The 19,985-nt window shown below is 35.4% G+C and overlaps 2 protein-coding genes across 4 annotated transcripts in view; one reads left to right on the forward strand and one right to left on the reverse strand.

Moving 5' to 3' along the window:
* LOC132923361 (E3 ubiquitin-protein ligase MYCBP2) overlaps nt 1-13,463 on the forward strand; it is a 277,986-nt gene extending 264,523 nt beyond the window's left edge. For both annotated transcript variants that reach the window (XM_060987311.1, XM_060987312.1), the window contains exons 49-68: nt 532-1,135; nt 2,823-3,082; nt 3,167-3,311; nt 3,750-3,997; nt 4,692-5,011; nt 5,074-5,164; nt 5,239-5,469; nt 5,548-5,662; nt 5,746-5,936; nt 6,003-6,131; nt 6,283-6,543; nt 6,645-6,977; nt 7,045-7,278; nt 7,697-7,825; nt 7,937-8,212; nt 8,423-8,614; nt 8,734-8,841; nt 9,291-9,473; nt 9,875-10,145; nt 10,901-13,463. In XM_060987311.1, the coding sequence (XP_060843294.1) occupies nt 532-1,135; nt 2,823-3,082; nt 3,167-3,311; nt 3,750-3,997; nt 4,692-5,011; nt 5,074-5,164; nt 5,239-5,469; nt 5,548-5,662; nt 5,746-5,936; nt 6,003-6,131; nt 6,283-6,543; nt 6,645-6,977; nt 7,045-7,278; nt 7,697-7,825; nt 7,937-8,212; nt 8,423-8,614; nt 8,734-8,841; nt 9,291-9,473; nt 9,875-10,145; nt 10,901-11,016 (4,437 nt within the window). In that variant the 3' untranslated portion in view covers nt 11,017-13,463. The remainder of the gene's footprint in view (nt 1-531; nt 1,136-2,822; nt 3,083-3,166; nt 3,312-3,749; nt 3,998-4,691; nt 5,012-5,073; nt 5,165-5,238; nt 5,470-5,547; nt 5,663-5,745; nt 5,937-6,002; nt 6,132-6,282; nt 6,544-6,644; nt 6,978-7,044; nt 7,279-7,696; nt 7,826-7,936; nt 8,213-8,422; nt 8,615-8,733; nt 8,842-9,290; nt 9,474-9,874; nt 10,146-10,900) is intronic.
* The window catches only part of LOC132923359 (uncharacterized), a 185,322-nt gene that overhangs the window by 42,268 nt on the left and 123,069 nt on the right, over nt 1-19,985 (reverse strand). For both annotated transcript variants that reach the window (XM_060987310.1, XM_060987309.1), the window contains exon 36: nt 14,332-14,494. In XM_060987310.1, the coding sequence (XP_060843293.1) occupies nt 14,332-14,494 (163 nt within the window). The remainder of the gene's footprint in view (nt 1-14,331; nt 14,495-19,985) is intronic.

Below are 19,985 nucleotides of genomic sequence, written 5' to 3' on the forward strand. Positions count from 1 at the left end.
ATAAATAAAAACATAAATGTTATTATTTGTTTTAGATAGTAAAATAGGTGTTACATGGTCGTGATAATATAAAACTGTATTTTAGTGAGGAATAAATATCAAACAGAGAATATGAAAGCGTTTTGATATTAAACTTAATACAACACTAATAAATTTAAACCGAATACGTAATCCATAAGTAACTAATATAAATTTTAAAATTAAACGAAAATATTATGTAAAGTATATGATATTACTTTATCAACACAATTTCTATCAAAATTTAGTAAATTTAACACAAATAGTTACACTTATGGAGTCGTATGAATTCTTACTGCGATTAAATGGTTATGACAGGAAGCGAAGGTAAATTGCACGTTGGCTTTAGGTAATGGTCGTAGTACGTGTTTCGACTCTCATGCCGGTTATACACAATATAAATACGATAGACACATGGTCTGAAGTATTTTTTTAAACTATACCTTCAATTTATGATATTCATTTAATCTATAGATTTTTATAAAAAAAAATGCATCGTTTTGTGTTTTGCAGATTATTAATTCGGTTGGCGTGATTCATACGTCTTCTCCTAATAGGCGGACGGCGGATGGTGTCAGCAAAAACAGCGACAGTGACAGCAGCAGATCAGCCGTGGATCCAACCACGCATGTTCACAACGAGCGTATACTCCGACGGTTGGTGCCCAACTACCAAGCCAAGGAGCCCATGTCGTGCGAGCTGTGCGGTGATACGTTCGCCGTGCCTGTGTCCTATCACATGCTTACCACTCACCCGGGATGCGGTCACAGCAGTGGGGGGCACGGTTACACCAGCAACGGTATCTACAAGACTGGTTGGTCTGGCGCTTGTGGTGAGGGCGGCATCGCTTGGTATCTACTTTGCGAATCCTGCCGCGGTGGTTACATGAAACGCGCCAAGCCGCCACAGGCTCCGGACTACGCTCCGCCACCGCCGTCGGCTGCTTCGGGGTCCGACCCGGCAGCTCGGTCTCGGAAGACCGCCGCGGCGTTACACGAGACGCTGCTGTACCCGTATGACGATGTAAAAGACGAAAACGATAGCGACGAAAGCCCAGTAGAAGTACATATAGGTTTCCGTCGGAGTTACGTCCCCGAGCAACCTAAACAGCTGCCCGGTTAGTGCCTAATCCGATTAATTCATTAAGTGTTTTCGCAACAGTTATCGTTTTCCAGCGTGACAGATTTATTCGTAATGAATCATTGAAATTGATTTCTGATGATAAACGCTTTGAAAAGTTTAAAATAATATTCAGTTAATGTAATTTAATGCGCCGTATTTTGCGCTGCGACGTATGCGTGCACTAGCGATTTAAACAAAAAGTAAAGTACGAGTAGTGAGTATTAATAATAATAAATAATAATAATAATAATAATAATATTCTTTATTCACGGAAAAATAAAATGTAAAGACATAACGTAAAAAGTAATGATATATAATAGTACTACGTTTATATAAATAAGAGGAACGAAAAAAGAAGAAAAATTAATAAAACAAATAATATATAAATATTAATAGTTATAATTAAAAATAGAAAATGAATAACATAATTAATTACAGAATAATATGGTGATAAATATAGCTAAAAAAAAAAACAAAGAGAAACAAAGATTAAATATAATAAAAACAAAAGTTAAATCAAAATTCGATAAATTGAATAATGTAGTATTAAATAAATCTAAATTTGTATTTGAATTACCCGTAGACATAAGCATAATATTTGCAGGTGTATATAACATTTTATAATTTGAAGTGGCAGTGGAGAGATACAATAATGAATTGTTTCTGGAATTAGATTGGTATAATGTAATGTACCAATTTTTTTTTAGAGTTTTGCATGATACGAAACTGAAATTATTAAAACTCGATTGACAATAATTAGCTTCAATATACGTATTTACACGGTTAATGTTGACGTTGATAACACTGACTAACGATTGGTGACACGGCGTAATGTATAGATAACGGTGATACCTAAAAACGCAAATCGTCTATTTTATTCGGTAGCCCATAAACGGAAATTGGTTTTACGTTTTGTACCTTAGTAGTGGGGTAAAAGTGCAAATATAAATTGTATTACCTGCAAATAATATTGTACCCGTCACACTATAAGTTGTAGTTTAAGATTTGACACTCATTACATATGCTATTTAATTCTCAAGTATATAATATTTTTATATTTCGAAAACAACAGTGATTTAATTCAGTTAGAGTTTAGTATTATCATAGCATATTTCATAGTTTAAAAAAAAAATTCCAGATGATTTTTCTGATAAGCCAGACTTAATAAAAACTGTGGATTTCAAATTTCAAGTATAATTGTAAGCTACCTACTCATTATAATTATATTCGTTATACTTCTAAATTAAAAATAACTAAATTCTAATATTTATTTTTTAACTCATTTGAATATCATTGTAAAAGTTAAATTAATAATAACTATCGAATTGATACAAAAATTAAAAAAAACTTAAATTTTGTAAAATGTATTTACGCTTATGGATTGTTAAAAAAGTAATTTTTTTGCGCTTGTTAGATATTTTTTTTTCTACGATTTTGGGTTGAGTTTGGGTTATATTTTGCGCTTGTAGGCTACAGCCATAAATAATATAGCTGAGTAATATGTCCGGTTTGACATAATGTTTAAATTATTATTTTCTTACGAAGCTATTCGAGCAAAAATATAGTGACTTATATTTTTAAAAAGTGGATTTTTGGATACTCAATTTGAATACTTAAATTTTTCCTTAAATATAATATCGCGTATACAAATAATCTTTCAACATAACGTTTTTTCGATTCAGGAATAAACTGCAACGACGAGGTGATTGACAGCCTACACGTGACGTTCAAAGAGAACGCTATGTTTCTGTTGGACTTGGCCAGCACCAGCGCTGGCAGGCCGACCGGCGACGAACCGCCCTCAACATCGGGCCCGTGGACAGTAGGCGAATTCAAATGTCTGGGAAACCTCGAGGCTCCTGCAACGTGTAAACAACTACTGCAGTCTGAAACTTGTAACAATGCACTTCTGCAGCAACTTCGCGATTGCGATTCGGCGGGTGTACGTATTTATTCGTCCCAACCAAATGACGAACAGTGTTTTTCATTAAACATTTGTATTTAATACGCTTTTTTGCGTTTCCAGGTCTCGTCTCCGGGCATAGATGTTGTAGACGGAACTGTGACGCGGAGCTTTCACCGGTCCGTGTCGATGGACATCGAAAAGTCGCCGCTGAGACGCCAAGAAATGATCAACCGCCGTAAACGGATCAACAGTACCATCGACCCCGGTATGTATTTTCAATTTTGACATCGAAGTCGAACAGAATGGTGAAAAGTACATAGTAAACACACTAGCTTAGACCGAGTACATTTCGTGGCAACTTGTTTGCGACTTTTTCAAATACATGTAAATTTCTATATGACCTTACAATGCAGACCGTACCTTTCATCGGCGATGAAGAATGTATAACAATAACTGGCAGTAACTATTATCTGTGCACTAAAACTCGACTGTTTTTATTTATTATTTTTAAGTTGTTATACAGTGATATGTGAGCATATAATTATAATATCTATTAGTTATTTAGTGCAAATTATTACAGTCTCCGCCAACTTAAAATATTTATATGATGTAAAATATTACTAGTAAATTCATGGAAAATCATATAGTAAAAAAGATGAGATCGATTGATAACATATTTATTATTGTTATGATTTTCTTCTAGACAACGGATTATCAATGGTATGTATGCCCTCGGCGGCTTTACAAGCGCTCGTTCCTAGTGTCGACAACGCTGCAATGGTAGGTTGTTCAGCCGACGGTATAATATCGAACAACGGAGATGTGGCTGAGATAAACGTTTTCAACAGACCATCGATGGCATTCGTTATCGAAGCTCACAATTTAGAAGATCTCAAATGGGCGATGAAACATGCGGTGAGGAAAGCCGCGTGTCGCAGTTACGCTCTACAAGTAAGTTTTAATATAAATATTATATCATTAAACTACATATTATTATTTTGGTTTTTTTGAATTTACAAAATAAATGTTATAGCTATAATTGTTACTAGATGAGTTCAGTGCCAAAGCACATTGAGCATTATCGTATTCGTTCAGAAAGTAAACTAGATAAATCTAATTAATTTTGTTATATTTGCATATTTTACTTTATAACTTTATATACTCATATTTAAAAAAATGTATAACAAAAATTAAATTTTTAATTAAAATGCATTAACTTATGTTTTTAATCTTAACAAGGTTCAAAAATATTCAACATTTTGAACATTTTTAAAACAAATCTTCTGTACCTAATATTAGTAACTTAAAAAATCAAAAAAAATCATATTTATTTAAATGATAACAAATATACGTTTTATTTTCATTTGCAATATTCTCTGGTGGCACTATTTACCTACTAGGATTTATTTTCAAAGTGGGTTTTATAGAACGTTATTGATTTTACCAAAAAAAAAAAAACAATAAGCCAAATTTAATTGCTTTTTAAACTTTATAAGTACACATTTTAACTTTTTTGACACACCGAGGCTGATATTATAGGTTTTGTTTTTCTAGTCTTATGTTTTGAATAAATAATCACTAGTCATTCAATATATTTCTATTAGTTGATTTTTATGCCGTACTTTTATGTTGTTTTTGTAATCAGGCGCTCAATTGGTTGCTGCATGAAGTGTCGAGACCGTCATGTTTGCACGATCTCTTATGGTGGTTTGTGATCGCGCTATCTGCCGAAGTCCGCACGGTAGACGGGACCAACGACTCCACTGATCCACGGTGTCGACATCCTCTGAGCGATTTATACTTAGCTGGCGAATCCGTCAAACCATTACCGCAGGTATTCTATCAGTTTTTGCAGACTGTCTCTGACCTGATGCTGTACTTGCCAGCGGGGTCTGCGCTGCAGATGATGGCCGTCCGCTGTTGGGATATTAACTTTACGGCATCCGACCACATGTTTTTGCACAGGTAATAAATAATAATAATAAATTAATATTTTTGATTTTTGATTACGTATTTTTCATCTCAAGGAGTAAAGTATTCAGTAATATCAGCAAAATACTATCGCACAGCGAAGATTATCAAGATGTTTGCGAAGACACTCAACCAGGTGTTTCCTCGGTAAGCGTTCGTGGATTTATTGATATTGAAAATTTTAATGTGTAATAAACGGTAACCGGCTTTATACTTTATAGAATGATAGTTACGTTGTGTCAACACTAAAAGACATAACAGAAAATACAGAAATCACGGCAACCAGTCGACCGGCAATGGTTCCAAATTTAATCGATCGAACGACAGAAACGTTTTGGGAATCCAGCGAAGACGACAAAAACAAATTCAAAACAATCACGATACAGTGCAATCATGCTTTTGAAGAGCCAAAAGCACTTTACATTCATTTCGATAATTGTCGTGATTTAAATGTAAGTATTTCCTACATTTTTTGCACGATAGGCGTTTATCGGATATAAAAACATTTGTACTTTATTGTTTTTGAACAGAACAAAATATCGACGGTAGTTTTTTCGTCCGGTCAAACCACCGAACAACTAAACAAAATACAAACAATCGATGTCGACACTCGATTCAGTGGTTGGCTCGGTGTTTACATACAAGGTAATTTACACGGTTATTAAATAACACACAACTTACTATGATATACTAGTAATATCAAAATTACTTATCTGATATTTTCGCAGACCATTCGCACAAAGTCCTCTGTATCGAAGTTCGAGGAGGAGACACGTCGGTACGTGTCAGACAAGTCAAAGTTCTCGGAACTGTGTCGGGAGATTCTCTCCCTTATGGTCGTCAATACAATTACTCTACCATACAACATCGGCAATGTGAAAATGAAACACTGAAAGTGTTTCGATCGATTACATTCCAGGTAAACAAAAATTATTCAAAATATTTGCGTATGACTCCTTTTACAATATTCTATTGTTGTTTTAAGGTTTTCGGGAAATTAATTCAAGGAAAAGAAACGTCTATGGATTCTAGTGTAGAAGAAAGCAAAGATCTTAAAGAGCATATGGTCGGCATTTTGTTCAGCCAAAGCAAATTGACCCATTTGCAAAAACAAGTAATTATTCTTATGCTCGATTAGTGGTCGAAATAAGTTGCTAGTAATATGTAAGGTGTAACAAGACTATTTGACACATTTCTATTACAAATGTTACTATATTTATTAAATAGTCCTGTTACACCCTGTATATGATATTTTTTGTGGCCAGGTATGCACTCACATAGTAGACGCCATACAAAAGGAAGCAGTCATAATGCGCGAAGAGTGGGAAAAGTCCGTTTGCAAAACCGATACAACGTCTAATAATGGCATGGTCACGCCGACTGACTCATATTGTTTCGAAATGCTCTCGATGGTGTCAGCTCTCAGCGGAAGTAATGCTGGTCGATCTTATCTAGCAAATCAATATGATCTGCTGTCGAATCTATTGAGTTTATTGCACACGGGCAGCGCCAGAGTCCAAAGACAAGTAATGATCGTGCACAATAGTATTTTTTCCTAAACTACAAATATAAATAATACACGCCGATGACACAAAAATAAATAAATAAAAATATACCTGATTTTCAGGTAACTCTATTGTTCAAACGAGTACTGCCAGAAGTGTCACCCAGCGCGTTTGCTTCGTTGACCGGATCTAGACTACCTTCCACTGGGTTTTCCATAGCTAGCCCGCCCTCTAAAAACTATCAAGTAGGACTACTAGATAGTTTCTTGAGCGTCATTGCAAAAGCATTGATATTGCAAGTAAAAGTGAAGGGTGCAAACGGTAGTAAAGTCGTAAATTCGCTGAAGCTCCGTGACGTCGATTTAGACGAGGACGAATCATTGTGGTTTCTCAAAGGCGATTCTAACAGAAAATTGGCTGATGACATCATACGGATCCTGTGGGACTTGTCAAACGTAAGTTATTACTAAGCTAGTCGCTAAGTAAAATAACATTGAATGTTTCAATATTATTTTTGTTTAGGGAAAGTTACGAGGTAAAAGAAATTGGATCGATACGACTCGGGCGGCGATCGCCGAAAATATATTAAACTTGACGAGGTTAAGTAAAGAACACAGAACAATGGAATCGTGCATTAAAAACCCCGTATTGTGGTTGGCTTTGGCTTCGCACTGTGTGTTGCATCCAGAGCACGCGGAGAGATTATCGTCCGGCCAATGGTTAAAACCAGAAGACTCGAAGCCGACTCCACCGAGAGTAAGTATATTTTAGGAATATATAAATAAATCACCGTGTTTATGTCGAAGCGACATTTAGACAAGTTTTGGAACAATTATAAGATCACTCGCAAAAATAATATAAACAAAAACAAATGTTTCTATAATTTTGTTAGAAAAATACTTCCATATTTCTAGCCTAACATCTTTAAATATAAAAATAAAAATAACAACCTTATTGCGTTAAACGATTGTCTAATTATCCGTTAATATTTAGATATACCAATACACTGTGTATAAAATCGAATTAATTGTATTTAATATGTTTTGTCGAGAATGAATAATAATAATTGGCAATATCTCCTTTTATTTTTTAATTTAGCTGCCGATATAAGCCATGTGTTGAAAAATAATATACAATAAATTATTACAATATAAACGTATAAAATACATTTTAGCCGCTGTGTTCGAACCACGACGACGGCGAGACCGCGGCATCGATACAATGTTTAACGTGCGGAAATCTTTGCATTGACTGCGACAGGATCTTACACTTGCACAGGAAAACCAAACATCACCAGAGACAAGTAAATAATATAATATACGTCCACGACGACGACATACGCGTCACTATACTGTTATACGCAAACGTGAAGACAAAAAAATACCTAACTAATGTTGTGTGGTGCATGATTCAGGTGTGTAAGGAAGAAGAAGAAGCCATTCGAGTCGACTTACACGAAGGTTGCGGACGGACCAAACTGTTTTGGCTGCTCGCACTAGCCGACAAGGCCACGTTGCAAGCGTTGGTCGAGTTTCGCGATACGACGTCCGGCTCATCAGACTTGACGGCACCGGTCGCTAGGGCCAACGTATTGCAGCTCGCAAGAGTCGGAGTCTGTCGGTATTGTGGCATGGTCAGCAACGACGGATTGCTCGCCATCGGCAACGTCTGTGCCAATGACGAGTGTCAGGTATAAAAAAAAATGGATATAATTATCCTTTTATAATTTATAATCGGAGTCGCCCGCATTGTGATATAAATAAAAAAAAATCGATATTTATCATTTTTTAACGTACAATTTTATGATCATAATATTATATTTATGTTTTCTATAACTTCGATTATATTATTATATTGTCAGTTATGTTCGATTATATCGTTAAAATACAATTATTTACAGTTACACGCACAAACCGGATGTCAAAGGATATTGAAATGCGGCCATTTGTGTGGAGGCATCAAAGGCGAGACGAAATGTTTACCGTGTTTACATGGGTGTGACTCTGAAGAAAATCCGTCACTCAAACAAGACGCCGATGACATGTGTATGATTTGCTTCACGGATGCCCTGTCAGCGGCACCGTCTATACAGGTATAACTACGGACGATAAATAATAATCGATCGATCGTTTGTATAAGCGTGTTGACCGCGATCGACAGAAAAATATATGAAATAAAAAATGACTATAAAAATAAACATTATCGTTTCAGCTAATTTGTGGACACGTGTTCCACTATCAGTGTTGCAAGAGAGTGCTGGTCAACAAATGGGCCGGACCAAGAATCACGTTCGGATTTCAACAGTGTCCGATCTGCAAGGTGAGTCATGCGCAATGCATGTCACATATTATTATTACAGGATTAATCAAAACGATTCATCAGATTCCTATTCTGTATATATTTTTACTTTTTAGGTTTAGGCTTTTAGAGTGATATTTAATTCATTAAATATAATAATATTTCAAATTTATTTAATGGTAGGTAAATAAAAATACAAATAAATAGTAATATTTATTTTATAAATAATAATTTATATATAAATGTTCTGTACCTACGTGCAGGTTTCCTTCGTGGTTCATCATAATACATGTGGCATGTACATTGTATCTTTAACATATCTCTAAAATAAGTAGTCAAACGGCGTAAGATCAGGTGGCCTAAGATTGGTTGCCCAGGTGCAAAGCATTGATGATGATTTATTTTGATTAACCCTGTATTATCAGGATTACTCGTTGGGCCTAATGTTAATTGTTGCGCCTGTGATATAGACTCCGATAGATCACGCGTGCCTCGCCGAAGTTTTGGATCCGATAAGAGAGTTGATGGCCGACGTCAAGCGAAAGGCTCTGATGCGTTTGGAATACGAAGGTGAATGTACAATGAAAAACGATCACGCGGCCGTGTACGCCATGGAAAAGTATGCGTATTACGTGTGCTTCAAGTGTAAAAAAGTAAGTCAACGACATCATCAATAATTTCTTTATAAGCTATAATGTGTTAAAAACAAATATAATGTTATATTATATTATAGGTATTATATAAACTCTTTGAAGGAAGTTTATAAACATAAAATTAACTACCTACTTTATTATTACTATTAAAATCGATTATATAATGAGGCTATAATGTTTTAATCGTTTAATGTCTGTCTCACAAGTCGTAAATGATAATATTTATTATTAAATAATTATTAATATCAAATAAATATTTCGTGCTAAACATACGGATATTTATCTAGACTCATTTGGTTTGCCCATAACGCGCATCTTATGCGGTAAAGTCTCCTGGATGATCTTTGACACATATGTGTTTCGTGTGATCTTAATGTTCACTATTTAATCGTGTTTCGCAGGCTTACTACGGTGGTGAAGCCCGGTGTGAGTTGGACGTGGGTGGAACCGATTACGATCCCGCTGAACTGGTGTGCGGCGGGTGCAGCGACGTAGCCCGTGCTCAGATGTGTCCCAAACACGGCACCGACTTACTCGAGTACAAGTGTCGGTACTGCTGTTCAGTAGCCGTTTTCTTCTGCTTCGGGACAACGCACTTTTGCAACGCTTGCCACGATGACTTTCAGCGCGTCACTAACCTGCTGACCGATGAACTACCACCGTGCCCCGCAGGTATGCGATTGATATAATGAAAATAAAAACAATATTTTAATGTCTACCAAAAATATTTATGAACATTTTCGACATACCACCCAAATTCACATAATTTATACGAAAAAAATGCATAGACATAAACATGCCTAACCTTGCCGCTTCTCGAATTTTACACTGTATCTCCCACAAATACATTTTTTTTTAAATAATATTATTTAAATTTTTCAACTGTTCAATGTATACAATATTTTTTTTTTTAATTGATAGTGTACATTAATATTATACAAATAGTTATTTTACAATAATATAGCATTGACACAAAATGATGATCTCTGGAAATTAGGCTTACTGTGGAGACAAGGGTTTTTATAATATTATTTACTTATACAAACATTAAAAATAATTAAACGATCATGTTTAAATTAGTGATTATAAAACATGTTATAAACTTCATTAAACTTTTAACTATTTTAGCATTACAAATAAAACTATAATTTTAAGTGAAAATATTGATATTGATATTCACTTATTGCAACTGGTTACTCGATTCAAAAATATTACCAACTTGCCCAATCTTGAAAATTGCATGAATAAGTCAGTTGAAGTTTGAGAAAAACATTTCAAAAAAACAAACTATAACTGGACTTGGCCAGTAAGGTGATCATTATCTGCCTAGGTCCTAGAACATAGCGTTTTTGAAAAAGTCAAAATTAAATTTTAAAAGTATGCTGTCAACTGTAACCATTTATTGACATTTTTTTCTATTCTTGCAGGCCCGAGAGCAACGTCTTTGAACGTAGACGAATGCCCACTACACGTCAAACATCCTCCGACGGGAGAAGAGTTCGCGTTGGGCTGTGGAGTGTGTCGGAACGCTCATACGTTTTAAGAAAAACTATTACGACTTAATATTAGAATATTACTGCGAAATTTTTATAATATTGTAAACGAAACTCTGCCCGGTCCATTTATATTTGTCTGTCTTTCTATATACTCTCTGCCGTCGTTATTATGACTAGCGGTATCCGTACTCGCGGGAAATACCGCGGTCGCTAACTTTTCGAGTTACCTATAGGTACACTAATAAAAACTCTACGACAGAAATCGATTTGTCACAGCAAATCGAATGTCAAACGTACCAATACTTAAAACACAATATTATATCCATAGCCATAGAATCGTAAGAAATACACACCGTAATAAGTTCCTAATATTTTTCTATAACTGAGATCATTCGGTCCTGTTATATAATACTTTAACATTATATACGGATTGAGCAGAGTTCTCGCCTTTTACGGCGCACCAATCGGATTCATAGAAACTGTTAAATTTTATAATTTGTATTTTATAATTTACGTTGTCAGCTTTTGCAATATTTTCGGTACACGTATCGTTGTGCGATTGTCACGATTATATAGCGTACACTGTATAATCCACAATGTCTGTACTGCGAATTATCACATAGTTTAATTTATTATTAATATTATAATTATTATTATTATTATTATTATTATTATTATAAATGTTTGTTTGTTGTAGCTAGTTAAAAAACATAATGTTTAAGTGTAGTGTGCCAATGTCGATACGATATTATTATTATTGTTTCCTCCGGTACGATGATCGTATAGCACATCATGATAATATTATATACCTACTCCACTAACCCACCCGACCCCCTACCTTAGTCGAAACGTTAGGATGTCAATGTTGTTTCTAGTATAATATTTTCGTCTGCTGTTACGTTTTGAATTTTATTCTAATAATATTACGCAGTGATTTTGACGCGATTAGTTAATAACATTATATATATATAATAGCGTGTAGTACATATAGTCTAACAATTTATTTAATTTCGAAAACGTACCGATAGAGAATAAGCTTGGGTGTATATAATTCGAAACGAGGCTTCTTCGGAAAAGCGATCAAGCTCGGCACCATTTCTCGAATCGGCCGATGCGCATATAGATCATGTATTGTTATTGAAACGTGTATTCGTCCATAACCCCGGGTATTTCGAATCACGTGCATTTCATACATATTTTGTGCAAGTGCATTAATGATGACGATTAAAAACGTACACATCAATTGTGCCACGAAAAAAATACTGTGTGAATTTACTGTGTAATTCTAATGATTATGTTGTAATGTACATCGGTAAATAAATCACTCTATACTATAATATTCGAAAATAAATATTGTAGTTAAAGTTAATAAAAAATAAAAATTAACGGACCTAATCCACGTGAGATCCAAAGATTAAACGATCAACGGAACGAAAACACTATTTATATAGGTAAAATATTAATTGTCCGAACTTTGTTCTACCCCGAAATGAATAATCTGATTTGATAAAAAAATAACAATATAATGAACTAGCGATTCAAAAATTTACAAGACCGTAAAACCCATATCAATAAACAATACTTTTCGTTACCTAAATCAATTGCATAAACTCGGTTACTGAAATGTTAAATTATGCTTACTTTAAGTTCTCACTAAAGTCATCAAACATACTCAATCTATCGTACTAATAAGTACATTTTTCGGATTTAAACACATAAATATTCATTTATATGATGTGTTTATGTTTTCAAATCGCCATTCGGTCGGCGCAATATGTGTTGTTTATCCTTTTTACTATTTTTATTCGTATTTAATTTTAAATTTGGTTTTTTTACTTTTAATTATTATTTATTGGTGCAATCGATATGCGCCTTCGACCAAAAACTATATTATTATCGATATCATGTTTCTTATTTTATTTATTCATTATTTTTATTTGGTAACGAAAAATCACAACGTTCACTCAATTCTTCTATTTTTTTTTCTTTTAAGGTAGCGCACTGCACCTTACACGTTACAAATACACGTTATTATATTATGTACTTCGCCAGAATCGTATCTGTGTATAGTTTTTAGTTTTTCCACCACTCGTAACCTAACCTTTGGCACAATACCCTCCCAAGCCCAAAGAAAAAGTCTTACATGCGCTCATCACATCACTGCAATAATATAAACCTTACGCGTAAGACGTAATTGTTCAATATATAATAATACTGTTGAGTATAATACTAGCCGTAGCGCGCGGAATAAATTGTTATGATATTTCAAATCATCGGATTTTATAACCATTAAACCGTTTTAATTTCTATCACTGCCCCACGTGGTCCCACTCCCACCTGCGTTTTCAACCCAATTTTAATTACATTATTTTAATAGAATGTTTTTTGCGTGATTTAATTTAATAATTTATTTTCAAAAATTGTATTGGTTTAGAACAAAATGTAAATCGATAGCTTAATATAATAATATTATAATATTTATTACGTTTGGTTGCTCGTTTGTGTTTTATGTTATTTTGTAATTTTTTTCCCCTTAATGGGATTCTTATTTAATATAGTTATACCATTTACCAAAATCTAAATGTGCAATATATATTGTGTTCGATATTTTAAAATAAACAATGCAACTATGATCAATAAAAAAACAATCGTTTTTATTTGTCGCATTTACCAGAGTATTTAGAGTAACTTGTCGTCAAAATTATACCAATAACCCACACACATATATTACGTATTAATTGTGCTTGTGAGACCCGTTAAACCGGAAAAATAACTACTACTTCATTGGCTGCAGCTGAACAGATACAACACTCAATTATCTGCACTAAGTTTATTACAAATAAATACACATTATATTACTATGCGGTAGCGTTTTTGTTTTTTTTTTTATCGTTATTAATAGATACGAAAATGTAATTTATGTACACCTTGACCTAACCTAACCTTCAACATGTCCACAGTGACGCTGACTGCTCTGATATTGTAGTTGAAAAGCCCGAGTTCAGTCATCCTCACATCATCGGGATATGACAACTAATTTCCTATACAGAACAATATTCTCATCGTTGTTCATAAGATAATAATTTAAACTTCACTGTATAAATTATATTACATTGATCACGTCCTAAACATTCACGAAAAAACCACTATCTATTAGTTGTTTTTATTTAAAATGTTGACATAGAAATAACTGTTTAAAAGTATTTAACGTTTGTGTGAATGGAGTAGTAGCCCACCATTTTGTGAGATATTGCCGTACAACTTAGTATAAATATTACAAATAGTATTAATAGTATACATAGTATATAATAAGCTATACCGGACAATAAATAAAGATTAGATGAAAATAAATTGTCACTCACTTGTCGGCTACTAGTTTCCAATCGGACTGGTTGAACGGTCGGACTTCCACGCCGTAACCGGTGACCATACACCCGCCGTCGTACGCTGGACTCGACCACGTTATGTCCGCACTAGTCTCTGACACGGAGACAACAGGTCTGCCGGCTGGTGGGTCCGGAGGTCCTACAAACACACACACACACGCACATATATTTACCACAATTTACAATCGATCGATAATAAAAAAATAACAATTTACAGGTAGGTATAATATATATATGTTATGTATATTGTATATTTATTACACTAATATCATAAAGCTAGATTATGTATACGCAATAAATAACTATTAAACTGATTTAAATAATAGTTTTATCAATAGTATACTCGAAACTTGAATGTTTTATTAGCTTCTTTCTCAACCCCGCGAGAGTGGTTCAACAAACGAATTTTGTTTTGGCTCACGATAATCGAATAATCTTTGGTTTATATGATGGTCACCATTGGTTACAGAAATACAATTTTAAAATTATTTTGTATTATTATTCTTTATTATTTTTTATTTCGTATAGATAGCCAACTCTAACCGTAAAAATGACTATATCCGTTTTTATCGGATTTTGTTTTTAAATAAAATAATATTTAATATAGGTATTGTTTGTTATTAAAATGATCAACAAAAAGTAACTTTTGACTCAGCGCTACTCGACTAATTTAGACGAAAATTCAAGACGTCGTTTTTAGATATATCAGAAAAGTTTTAAGGGTAGTTTAAACGACATCTGACTACATGTAATATAATGTAGTAATACGCCACAGGTGGATCGTTCATATCTGTAGAACTATTGTTCGAAAAGCGAAATACACAGATGCCGATTCTCTCGTGAGGAGACCTAACCGGGTATACTATATATTATAATACCGAGACACGCTGAATATCGCCATATTTTGTTCATTATTTCTCGAGTGAAGTGGGGTACCCATACAGTTAATATAATGTATATTTTAAATATTTGCAATGTAAATAGTGAAAAACGTCATTATCATAGTATTATTGTATACTATTATAGTACTTACGGCGTACGGTGATCGACCGTGTAGCTAAACCGGTTCGAATTCTCCACAGAAAAGTTATTGAATTGATATATTCTAAGTATAGGGTACTATCATAATATTATAAATTATAATACATTTTTATGACGGACGACGATCGCCTTAGAATTTAGATCATAAGTACTACACAAGATCTGAGACGACTGTCACCGGACACGCGATGACAGTGATACCGTTGAACCGAACGTGTGCTCCCGATAATATTATAATATATTATAATATAATGTACACGCCGATACCGAGCGGTTTAGTGGCGTACACGTCATAATAGGATATAATTATTATGTGTGCGGAGTGAGTGCTAACGAGATAATAATTATGTACGCGGTTAACGCACATGTCGACAAAAATAAAAAAAAAACAATAAATATTAAAAACCTTTTACACACGCGAATCCAATAACCGCGCGTCGCCGAGTGGTCGTTAATGAACTACGTACGTATAACTATAATATTATTATTAAACGATGACATTACACGTTGCCATCGTCAAGAGAAATTTTACATTGTGCGCTACACGTATACGGTTTCAAACTCGACATTTGTCGCGTGCGCTCCAACATATCATTATATATATATAGTATAATATAATATAGGCGGTTGGTAAGTGCCGAGTAAGCGTACGCCCATTAAACGAGTAGGTACTATCGTAGAATAACGACGCGCAACGATATTAATATAATAATTTTGATTGTAATACGTTGCCGCTCGTTATTGCACACGTCAAGTAGGACTGTTTATAATATTATAATGTTGTGCTTGTATACGTCTCGTCGTTTCTGGTTAATACCAAAAAATCTAAAACACACTGCGCGTGGTAGGCAAATGGCTAAATGAATGTAATATAAGGCAACGCGCGACGCCATCGATTCAAATAATGATAACATCATTACACCAACGACTGCCACCGAATCCGTGTACTATTGGTATATAATATTGTGCAAGTGTAGGTAAATTATGTTATTATATTATTATGTTGTCGTTGTAGTTGACGCGGGTGTGAATCATAATGATACCTACTAACCTACTATAATAAGTATAATACGTGTAAGATACGTCGCATACTATTATGAAAGTGACGGACGTGATAAAAACTAAAATACCTATTTTTTTCCATAAGCGCGCTTTCGCCAACGAGTACAAAATAACACAAATCCTCGTCAAGATATTAAAATATAATATTCTATTTACCGTAGGTACTACGTGTTATACATAAAAATAATCGTCTATAGAAATTCCTAATATCTACTGGCCGTTAACAATAATGAACATCACACTATAGCTGGCTATAGTAATAAAAAAACGTTATATTCGTCGTCTGGAAGGAACGGCATCAGACGAAACCATAATTTAGATCATTTGCAATTCAGAGTTCAAACGTTCAAACACTGAAACACCACACAAGAGTAAATGGCTGCAGTCTACGAATCAGCCAACATCAATGAAATCGAATACACCGACTCAGTGTTGTCACTACTGAAATCATCGGTAATCGTATATATTATCATTATCGCAATACAATGATTTCGTGCATCGAAGATACAGCAGTTGACGAACCGACGACGTACGTAAAATTGCAGTTCTTAGTTGAAGCTGTCGGATAGGACGACAGAGAGTAAGCACTCCCGAGAAAGAGGAAGCGGGGAGTCTGGCGATAAGGCACCAACGCGCGTTTTTTGGCATCCCGTGGTGTGAAGAGTTCACGGGTGTCGCATGTTCGGTTATGGACGCGTTAGACTCCCTGTGCATGGCGGCCAGCCGAACGGCATCCGCCTTTTACAATCGCGCGGCCCGACGGCGACACGGTGGCTGTATGTTATAAGCGGTACGGGAGTGGAAAACGGTGCTACCTCATTAACGAAACCAATCGAGCAATCGTTACTGATTTACGATAGAGCGACAATTAATCGTTACGTAACAATGCGACCGATCGCTTGATGAACACGAAACGTCACGGATAACGGTACAGTTAGAGCGAGAATGTACTGCATCGCGCGTACAAAGGTGTATAACGACAAACGGTATAAAAGTTGGCGAGCAGCGACCGAACAGCCGGCGAAGAAGCCGGACAACAACGATAAAAACATTAAAAACGTACTAAAGCGTTTAACGTCGAGTAAGTTGCCACGAAGCGGTAGCACACACTAGGACGCATGTCAAAATAAAAACGATCCGGTGTATGACGTTTATCTGTCGCGACACGGTCGGCGGAGGTTGACGAATCTCCGAATAATACGGTGACCGCCGATAAAGCAGCCGATTAAAATCGCAAATGGTATTTCGTGATCGTACAAAAATACGATGTCGGTGTCGGAGACGTCTCAACAACACTTTGCAAAAGTAAAAAAAAAAAAACAAATCTCGTGTGACATGGATTGCGGGAACATCCAACCTGCAATGGTCAACATGTCTTTGAATGCAATGACAATGTCTATAACTGCAGTGACACGTCGGTACTGAATGAAATATATATATATAACCTGACCGTAGCTGTGATGGTGACGATATATATATATTTATTATGTATCAAAATACTGTGGTGACATCACTGACATCGGGTCACGGACTATATGTGATATTAACGTCAATACGTCATTGATAACAATAATAATAAACACAACGGAACAATTTAACAATAGGTGACCGGTCGGCGTTTGCGATTTCGATGTGATGTGTTGTCCGGTAATAGTGAATTTGATGGGTCGTGGGTATTCATAACGAAACTGATGCGCCACCAATAACACACGAGGTTGACTCATATATATGTGATGGCAATGCAAATTAAATACCAAGACGTTAGACGAATGGTGAATCGTCAGGCGGCCGTACATTTTACGCATCAAAAAGATATAATATGTTTTTGAGTGTACCAAACACTCGTCACTCGATCTACACTAATTAATTTTTAATCATATTATGTATATCATTTATTTTTTCAGTACATATAATAAAACTATTAAACGATTGTAATCTTCAAAAGACTTGACATTCTTAGTAAAGATATTCTTGACATGGGTAATGGCTAAAACTTCGCGAAAATTATATTCAGCATTGTAATTTTTTCTTTATATCACTGCTTATACTTTATATTTTAGGTGAAAAACGGCGAAAAACGACAGGGGCCGTGGCCGTCTGTCATATATACTTATATAAAATAAAAATCTTGATTATTTCGTATTTTTTTTTACGCAAACTGTTACCGCCACCCGTCTTACAATACATATAATGTTTCAGAGTCGAAAAATAAATCCTTCACTGCGCAAACTTGCTACGCGTTTTTTTCAAAAAAGTGGTTTTAGCGTACTTAGGTGCTTGAAATTTTGATTTTCGAAATTTTTTTGCTATAGAAAGATTGTCCGACGGTCCCTCTTGTGCGCTACAGCGTTTTAAAAGTCATCGCGATTACGCTTCCACCTTAAAATCACGCATATTTAATATTTTAGGTGAAAAACGGCGAAAAACGACTGGGGCCGTAGCCAGGTGTAAGCACGTTGTTCGGCCCCTCAAAGACTGGCGGCATTATGGTTAGCTGTAAAATCCGGGTAATGATGCCGCTCGATAATTGTACTATATGTTATATTATGTAGTTAGTGGCATGTTATGATGGCGGTGGTAATTATTCTCAGTTCAGCGTTGTGGTGGTTAACGGCAATCCCAATTAAATTGCTGTCCAGCGAGACATGCGCCCGATGGTTGATATGTATAATGTGTGTACAGCATTTCGAGTGCATAACGATGCCGATGCAAATTAATGTGCCCCGTTTAGTCCATGACACGATTTCAGTGATGTAATTTTATTTCACTACAATATTTTGATATATAATAAATAAATATATGTCGTCATCACTGCCACAGTTATGATGTACATTTATAATATACATGGATCTCGTTCAGTACCGTCATGCCACCGCAATTATACGTCATCACCGTTACACTCCAAATCATGCTGACCATTGGTATCCTGTGTGTTCCGTAACTCAATATCACACGATATTTAATTTATTTTTATTTTTTTACTCAATACCATTTGCGATTTCGATCCGCTTTTTAATCGGTTGTCGTATTATCTGCGTCCCCGATTGCGTTCGACTATTCGTCATCGGTATACGTCGTACACCATCCCGTTTGTATATATTATTATGACTTGCGTCCGAGTGTGTCACCACTTCATGGAACCTACTCAGTATTTTTATCATTGTTGTGCGGCTTCATCGCCGGTTGTCCATCACCGCACGCCAACATCCCTACCGTTTGTCGTTAACTATGTACGCGCATTGCCGGCCCGCTCTTACTATATGGATGTATATAACGTTTCGTGAACATCATAAGCAGTCGTTCGCATTGTTCCGTAACGGAGTAATTTTTGAATTGTCGTAAATATGTAAAAATTGCCATAACTAGTATTGGTGTCGTTGCGGCAGCATTGTCGTCCACTCCGGTACGGCTCGCCTCAGTGCAACGAGATTGTAGATGGCGGGTGTCGTTCGGCTGTTCGCCATGCAGTTGGGGGGGGGGGCGTCCATAATCGAGCGTGCGACACCTCACGGGTGTCACGACACTCG

The sequence above is a fragment of the Rhopalosiphum padi genome, chromosome 2, assembly GCF_020882245.1.
Source record: "Rhopalosiphum padi isolate XX-2018 chromosome 2, ASM2088224v1, whole genome shotgun sequence".
Lineage (NCBI taxonomy): Eukaryota > Metazoa > Arthropoda > Insecta > Hemiptera > Aphididae > Rhopalosiphum > Rhopalosiphum padi.